We start from the raw sequence: 8,109 nt of genomic DNA on the forward strand, positions 1-8,109 counted from the left end.
AGGAGTAGCTGGCGGAACACTGTTGATGCCCTCTGCCCCAGCTAGGGGACATAGGAACATAAGTCAAGTAAGTCAAGTTAGAATGCAATAATATAAATAAAATACATATTACCGTAAATATTTATAATGGAAATTGTTAAAACTAGCCATGCTGACCAAACCTCCCCACCCAGGACCCACTGAAAAGAACACTTGAGTTGCTGCATCTGCCCATACCTGTTAACATTAAAATATAATAATATAATAGTACAGACAACATAATACTATACTATAATACTAATGCTACTAATACTATAATATAAATGAATACTTTCAACTTAAAGGGAAACTCTACAATGAAGATAAGAAAAATATTACTTAATAAATCTACACATAAAAAAGATATATTCGTTAATCGATATTAAACATCCATTCGAATTTGGTTTACCTTGACTATTATAATCTAGTTCATAATTCATATTAATTTGTAATTCAATTAAACTCAGAATTAGGTTAATATTGTTCTCCTAACCGATTTTTTAGCATTAAATCAAAGCAAAGACTGTCAGAAAAAGTGTCTTTTTGATCCTGTTTTTTCATAGTTCATATGGGACGGATTATTCCATACGACTGAGGTAACCTAAGGAACGGTTGGATCGATTTAAATTTTGCTGGTGGATTTCGTAGAGCAACATTTAGGTGATATTTGATCCATATATTTAATGCTATTAAGTGAAAATTACATATATACACTCACTACCATTAGTATCAAGAACAATGATTTCGAGTAAATATTAACTGTATCCTACCTTTGGTTTAGTTAATTGGCTCCAATCGGGTAAAACATAATACAGGATTCCTTGCCAAGCGCCTGGTAACGTAGTTCCACGTATTAGTAATGCAAACAATACAACATACGGAAACAGAACAGTGAAGTATACAATCTGTAAAATTTTAGTTAATAAATTTGAATAAAATGTTCATCTTTTTATTCTTTGCATTATTGAAAAAAGCATTATTATCATTATCTGTGATAGCATGAAATATCGAAATGTTTGTGCGAGTCTAACTCTGTCGCTCAAATGCTCAAAAAAAAATGCTGCAATAACATTCAAATTTAAATACAAATGATGGGTTATTAAGACAAAATAGTCATAGTAATGCACACAGCACAATACATATATCGATGTTTAAAATGATGACGATGGTGATATAAAATTAAATTTCTAATTCACCTTCCCTACGCTTTTTACACCATTGCAAATGCAAAGGTAAACTATTATCCAGGATATGACATTACACCAAAACACCGGCCACACCACTCCACCGATTTGGGATAAGCTCGGTGACATTTGCAGAAGTCGAATACTGAAAATTGCAAACAATTTGAGTTTTTAATTCATCCATCTAACAATTTAATATTATCTCAATACTGATCATGGCACTATGTTTCTTTAATGTGCTGAAGTCCTTCTGTTTGTAGTATCATAAAACTAAACAAGTTTTTACGTGATTTGCGAAACGTAATATAGAATTATGTTTATCTGTGGTAATATAAAGTGCCTCGTTTTGCTGCTATAGTAAAATTTATATTGGAGTTATACTTACTGAAAGAATTCATCTTCTGGTGTCGTTGCCGTGCCATTGAATAATAAACTTGAACTGCTAGTAATCTAGAAATGTTTACCATATTCAATTCATATTCTATTAGTGATTATTGGGAAAACTGTTATGTATTCTGCATAGTAACCTTTATTATGTTTATAAATATTTAATCAAGAATGACAGACAGCATTTACAATATTTGCTAGTCACGAAGGCAGTTATAAGAACATCAATTTGAATAATTTTGTAAATTATTTAAAATGTTAATTGTTAAATATCATAAATTTATATTAAATTATAGAATTTAAATTTCATATGTATGTAGCAGCAATTATATTTTATTGTATCTTAAATTGAACTTTTATGTACTGTATCGGGAAGACACAGACTCCTGAAACACAGCGAAAGCTATATTAGGAGTCTGGGATTCATGTTGTATGTGATATATAATTTGTTCAATAAACGAATTTTATTATTTTTTTTATTACCTCCGCGCATTTGTCAGTGTTCCATGAATTACCACAGTCTTGCCAAGGCAGTGGTGAGCTGAAGGAATGATATATGTACAGAATCGGGTATGACATAATGACGGCAAAGTATGTTACCGCTATAACGTTTAAAATTATCACCGCGTACCCGGCCCCTGTTGACAAATCGTATACAGCTTAAAGATGGGCAGAAATAAATCAGAAGTAGAGCAGTTGCGACATGCATTTGATAATACAGAAGGGGATATGGGGAAATATATTAAGATATGAACGTACGTGTAAATAATTATTAGTAAATAAGCGATTAAATTCTTTATTTTACTGTATGTGAAATCTATACTTTGATTGGAACAGTTTTGGTCTATTTTTTAATTGTTTAATTGTTTGTAAGATTTGTTTCGATATTATTTACCTTTGAATAGTGGATTGATGTTGAATACAGATATGCATCCTGAACTAGCAAATTGTCCCAATGTTGTTTCCAGAAAGACTAGTGGTATTGCACAAATGAACAGTGTCAAGAGGTAAGGGATCAAAAACGCACCTGAAATATGGAATTTTCTTTTATATTTTGTCAAATCAAATACAGTAAGTACAGAAAGTAGTGTTGAAAAAGGTTATTCCATGTAAATATTTAATTATTGCCGATCTTGTCTTCACTCCATATTCAGAACGAACTGAGAGATACAAATACTATGATTGTAGAACTATCAATGCTGCTAATCAATTATGAATTTCATCTAGGTATATAATTAAACCAGAATTTGTAGTCTACAAACCCCCGCCATTCCGGTAGCACAAATAGGGGAACCTCCATATGTTTCCAATGCCGACTGCATAGCCGAGACACGAGAGCAGATACTCAATCTGATTTCCCCAACGCTCGTGAGGACCCCCCGCCATTCTCGACTAAACACTGGACGCGGGTCGTGACCCTGTCGTTCGAATGACCACTGAATTGAGGATGTGGTTGTTTAGTGTGAAGTACCGTATGGAAAATAAATACATTACGCCTAGATTGTTGTTTGGGGGCGTGTTCCTGTCACTCTTAATGATAATAAGCAAAGAAAATAAAATAGTTGTTATTGTAGTCGAATTAGAATATCTTGCAATGTTTGTGCAAGAAGTTAGTGTAAACGCAGATGTTCCGAGTGTTTAAAAATGCTTTGGTGTGTATGTATTATGTTCGAGTCTATATTGCGTAAATATATGTTCAGAGTGATGTCAGGATTTTTAATAAAAAAGACTTAGTTTCATTGCCTTTTTCTTTTATTCTTAGTCATCACAAAATCACAACATTTTGATATAAAAATATTGCACAATGACTCAAGATCGTACAGTATCAATGCTGAAACCAAAGTGGCAAGTCAAGTTATCTGGTGGAAGCTGTCTTGAAGAAGATGGGTCGTTTTCAGGCTTGCCTTTAGCTGTTTTAACTGCGCCCAAACTATATTGTAAAACCTGTAAAGAAATAGTTAAATTGTATGTCTGTTATTATAAAAAGTAATACTTTAAATTCAATAATATTTAATCGCCCCGAAATCCCTTGCGTACGTAATGCATAAAAATCGTTGGAGACTTGTCCTAGATATATATACAAGAATTGCTCGTTTAAAGGTATGATACGTAAATATGAACAATTTATTACATACAGAAAGGTCTCCATCACCCCAGTGCATAGCGTCCTCTGTACCCAGCGAGTCATCCCAGTGGAAGTGCTGTGGCTGGCTCCAGTCGGGCCTCTTCAAAGCGCATTTAATTGTGGCCAATGTGACCCTTTGTTCCCCTGGAGGTTTTAACGACATTGCACTTTTCTTGTCTGGTTTACCTTGTTTGCCAGCGAATGTCTAAGGGAATTTTGATTTGAATTACTTGGTTGGTTGGTTAATAAGTACAAGTACCGAAGACAGAGTTATATATTTACTATTTTTAAATCAAAGGAACAGGCGGGCCACCTTCCGTTGTGATCACACCGCCATTAAATTAAGACAATGGCTGTGCCAAAAATGCTTCGCTTTCCTTGTATAGACATATTATAGGCTCTTTTATGATATACGAATCAAGATTCAAATGAAGAATAACGTGATAATGTAATTACCATCGAGTATATTAGTCGTATCGTGACGACAGTTCTAAATGTGTCCCGCAGAGCTGTTAGATTCGGACAAAATATCCTAACAGTCGGCTCTTGAAAATTCATAATTTTATTCCACTGCACTTTATTACTCTCAAATGTGGTGTAATGGCAAATTATGCGAGAATTCTTGGTAGTTAAACGGTTATAAATATCAGAAGCGTGAGATGACGCTTCGGGTTCTGCAAAGTAATAAATCAGTTTATTATCTTAACTCATTCATAATCTGCTGTGTGATCTTTATTTGGATTTCGCATGATATTTGAAAAGAATGAACGAAATACTTTTTCGAGTACACTTATTTATAGTATTGAAGAAAAATAGTCAAATAAGACAAGATATAGTATATTAGCTTTCCGTCCGCGGCTTCGCCTGCGTAGCCAAAAGAAACAAACAAACAATCCGAGGTTTTCCCGCATTTAATTCGATCACGTGGGATTTTCGGGATGAAAGCAAATAAACTAGTCTTTACACGGGTATGAAATTATCTCTATAAAAAAAATTTCATCCATATTGGATAAGCGGTTTACGCGTGAGGAAGAGACAGTGAATTTAAATAGTTTGGATTAAATGTTATGTAAATAAATATGCACCAAGAATCATTTTGCTCTCTACAGCGGACGCTTGTTTGGAGAAGTTCCAATCATCATCTTCTGGAGGAGGCATCATTTCAATTAGCGACTCGTTTTGGCGGAACATTAGAAATTGCCTTCGAGTAGAATCTAACAAGGGCAGTTCCAATTCCACATGAAAAGCTGTCGTGGCGCCCTGCATTCAAATGTGTGTGAATATTAAATCGAAATATAGAAAATATTTAAACAATCAATATTATTTTATATTATATTAGTGCGATCATGAATTGAAACTCTGTAATGTGGGAATCAACGATGCTTCGGCACAATTTAGGCCAGCACGAATCGGTGAAGGTGCAAGTCTCCTACAGAAGATCGAATATTGAAGGTCCGTTTTCTTTCTTTAAGCCTTCCCAGTACACACCTTTATTCCTGTAATAAATTGCCACTTATCGTTTCTGATAGCGATAATCTGATAGCCATAGATGCTTGCAACGTTTAGGGAGAATTTCAACTCAACGGAACGATTTTATCTTCTAATGACTTTAATACAAAACTTGAAAGATAAATCTCAGTGGTGCACCATATAAATTAGTCTAGTTTGTTGACGAAAACTTCAATGTGACAAAATTGGATGGTAACATACTTTGCTTTGTGTTTTAGACTATTCTTAAGTTATATTTTTTTAGAATTAGTATAGTAAGATGTTTAACCTTTTCCGGTTTAGGCGGTTGAGGCACAGATATAACACGAAACACGGTGAAATCAAAGTAAGCCGAACGCAAGTCATCTGGATGCGGCTCGAAAGGTTCTGCGGACCGGTCGGTGGGGAGAACTTCGCGGCAGTCCAGCCATTGCAAACGTGGGAAACGGGTTAGAGTGGTGCGTGCGTAGGCTGCACACACCTGTAAAGTTATTTCATGTATGTCGAAGTCAAGCTGCCTAATCAGCCGTTTATTGAAGAGCCTAGCGTCTTTATTAACCAGCACCGTGCACTAAATAAGAGTAAACGACTGATTTAAATAGTTTCAATAGTTGGCTTCTATGCAATAATATGTAATATACAAAATTTGGCCAGATTTGTTGATCATGGGTTTTTTTTCTAACCTTAACCTGTATTTAATTCAGCAACCATTGATCTTTTCCAAGAAGCAGAGCCTTTCTTCCTGCAGCAATTTGGCAGGATCCAATAAGGCTGTATCTGCTTTTTTATATTCCAGACTTCTAAGGCCTAACCACAGACACCATAATACTAGGCCTAATTATATCTCTATCTCTACTAATGCTGTTTAGTGTTTGATCCTAATTTGTAATCTAGCCGAAAACTGTTTTTATAGTTAACAAATAAAAATAAGGCAAAGAATAAAATTAAAGTATTGCAGACTGTTATATTAATTACATAATGTGCATACAGGAAAAAAATGCGCCCGTTATAAAAAGTAGCATAACGGTATAAATTTTTTTTTTCTTATAATACTGTAGTGAAAAATGGACCGTCATCTATTTTAATTTCCAGTCCTATTGAGCAGTTGAAAAATTGCTAAATAAATAATTTATTTTATATTTATCTGGGTCGGATTTGCGTCAGCGCCATCTATTAGAATTAATTGAATTTATTTACCGAGCACGGATTTCCCGCCAACTGTAATGAAGTCAGGCATGGCAGTTGCGCTAGTGGATCTAGTACTGAATTAAGATCATAGATGTCGTTGTCCGTCAAATCCAGAACGGTGATATGATGAGGTAAACGCGCTGTACCCTGGATGCCCTCTAAAGAGGAGCATTTAGCAATAATTTAATTTACAATGATAATTTAACTATAATGTGTATAAAAGTGTATTCTTAATATTTAGTTAAGAATACTTACCTAGATATTAAATAATTTCCTGTCAGATTTCTGATGTAACTGTTTATTTGTTAAAACCGTCTTACCGTCATTCAACAGATTTCTGCTGAGTCCTATGTAGGTGAGTTCCGGTGGTAAATGTTCAGCAAAATGATCAACGCTCTTTATTCGATTTGCTTGTAGTTCAAGCAGTTTTAATCCACGAGGTAGAAAGTTTGCATCAACTGTTTCTATGTAATTACAAGCCAAATTAAGTGTAACGACATTTTTAAACTCAAATAATTCTGCATCCAGCTCCGTCATCTAGAACAATCAGTGCATATTATCGATCGCTGCGACTTCTTTCCGTTAATGGAAAAACAAATATATGTTACCTAGATATGAATATTTTGTAATCGTTTATTACAAATTCGTTGATGATCCAGTCAAAGTTCGATTTAGGTAATAAGTAAGCCGTCCAAAAGAACATCCAAAAAGGAATCGTTTGTTAATTAGGAATCACATTACAATTAAATTTTTTTAAATTGTAATGTAAATAGGTTAATTAATCAACGACGTTACAACTAATTTTACGATAATTATAAAATACGTATTCATTATCATTTGATTTGCCATTCAATTTAATAAAAAAAAGAAAAACTTAAAAGTTTATTGAATAATTTGAAAAATTACCTCAATATCATTGACTCTCAACACGGTGACCTGTCTCAAGTCTTCTTTCAAACATTTTCGATCGTTAATTTTCACTGCCTTTTTAATAAGCTTAATAATATTGTCGGTGATACAATTGCAATTGTTGAAGCATATCTTTCCTTCGTCATTTGCAAATTTTTCGTTATCCCATAATGTTATGGGTAGCATAATCTCCCATTGCTCTTCTAGGCTCAAAGTATTTGTTTCGTCGAAGAAACCACTTAGTATGCTTTTATTTATTTTATTCTGCAATGCGCTTGAAAATGATAATTGCGGGATATTTCCTTCAAGGCACTTTTGTCTATGATACCTTCCAGCATTATCACTTAGAGTCCAATTAATTCCTTTCTCTATTCTATCTTGGTATCCTATTAAGAGAATTAGAAAAATTTAACAAAATAGGCGGTGCGCCGGCTTCGCCCGTGGTACATATTAAGCTTATGTAACTAAGTGCAATCGCAGCTTTCTATTGGTGAAAGAACACATTACACATTACAAATATACATAAAAAACTTAGTTTAGATAATAGCGATAGTAATTTATATTAGAAGCACGATTTAATACGTAAATATGGAAAATTTTTCATAAAAGTTTATTTCTCCAACATACTATAAAAAAATAATAATATAGTTACCTTCGATAGCATCGTCAGGAACAAAGTTTAGAGAAGCATCGCTGACATTGGGCCTTGTAACTTGCGGAGTAGGCTTCTTAACAGTTTCTTTCGGTTTTGGAGGCATAAATTTAAATACAAAATAATGGTTTTATGTATATTATGTTGCTGCTATATGC

At 33.9% G+C, this 8,109-nt stretch overlaps 2 protein-coding genes across 2 annotated transcripts in view; both read right to left on the bottom strand.

The window, feature by feature from the left end:
* The window catches only part of LOC119828974 (sodium- and chloride-dependent glycine transporter 1-like), a 9,445-nt gene extending 6,445 nt beyond the window's left edge, over window positions 1-3,000 (bottom strand). Inside the window, exons 1-7 of the mRNA XM_038351318.1 lie at window positions 2,852-3,000; window positions 2,485-2,616; window positions 2,073-2,227; window positions 1,588-1,652; window positions 1,215-1,347; window positions 789-923; window positions 113-216 (exon numbers count right to left, since the gene is read on the bottom strand). Coding sequence (XP_038207246.1) covers window positions 113-216; window positions 789-923; window positions 1,215-1,347; window positions 1,588-1,652; window positions 2,073-2,227; window positions 2,485-2,616; window positions 2,852-2,975 — 848 coding nt within the window. The 5' untranslated portion in view covers window positions 2,976-3,000. The remainder of the gene's footprint in view (window positions 1-112; window positions 217-788; window positions 924-1,214; window positions 1,348-1,587; window positions 1,653-2,072; window positions 2,228-2,484; window positions 2,617-2,851) is intronic.
* Window positions 3,001-3,323: 323 nt separating this feature from the next.
* On the bottom strand, window positions 3,324-8,057 carry LOC119829467. The gene is made up of 9 exons (XM_038351988.1): window positions 7,952-8,057; window positions 7,297-7,685; window positions 6,711-6,927; window positions 6,400-6,548; window positions 5,492-5,683; window positions 4,800-4,974; window positions 4,171-4,388; window positions 3,725-3,919; window positions 3,324-3,533 (listed from the first exon to the last, which is right to left on the bottom strand). Exons 1-9 carry the CDS (start codon window positions 8,055-8,057, stop codon window positions 3,399-3,401), a joined length of 1,776 nt encoding a protein of 591 aa, XP_038207916.1. The 3' UTR covers window positions 3,324-3,398.
* Between the last annotated feature and the right edge of the window lie 52 nt (window positions 8,058-8,109).

The sequence above is a fragment of the Zerene cesonia genome, chromosome 1 (genome assembly GCF_012273895.1).
Source record: "Zerene cesonia ecotype Mississippi chromosome 1, Zerene_cesonia_1.1, whole genome shotgun sequence".
Taxonomy (NCBI): Eukaryota; Metazoa; Arthropoda; class Insecta; order Lepidoptera; family Pieridae; genus Zerene; species Zerene cesonia.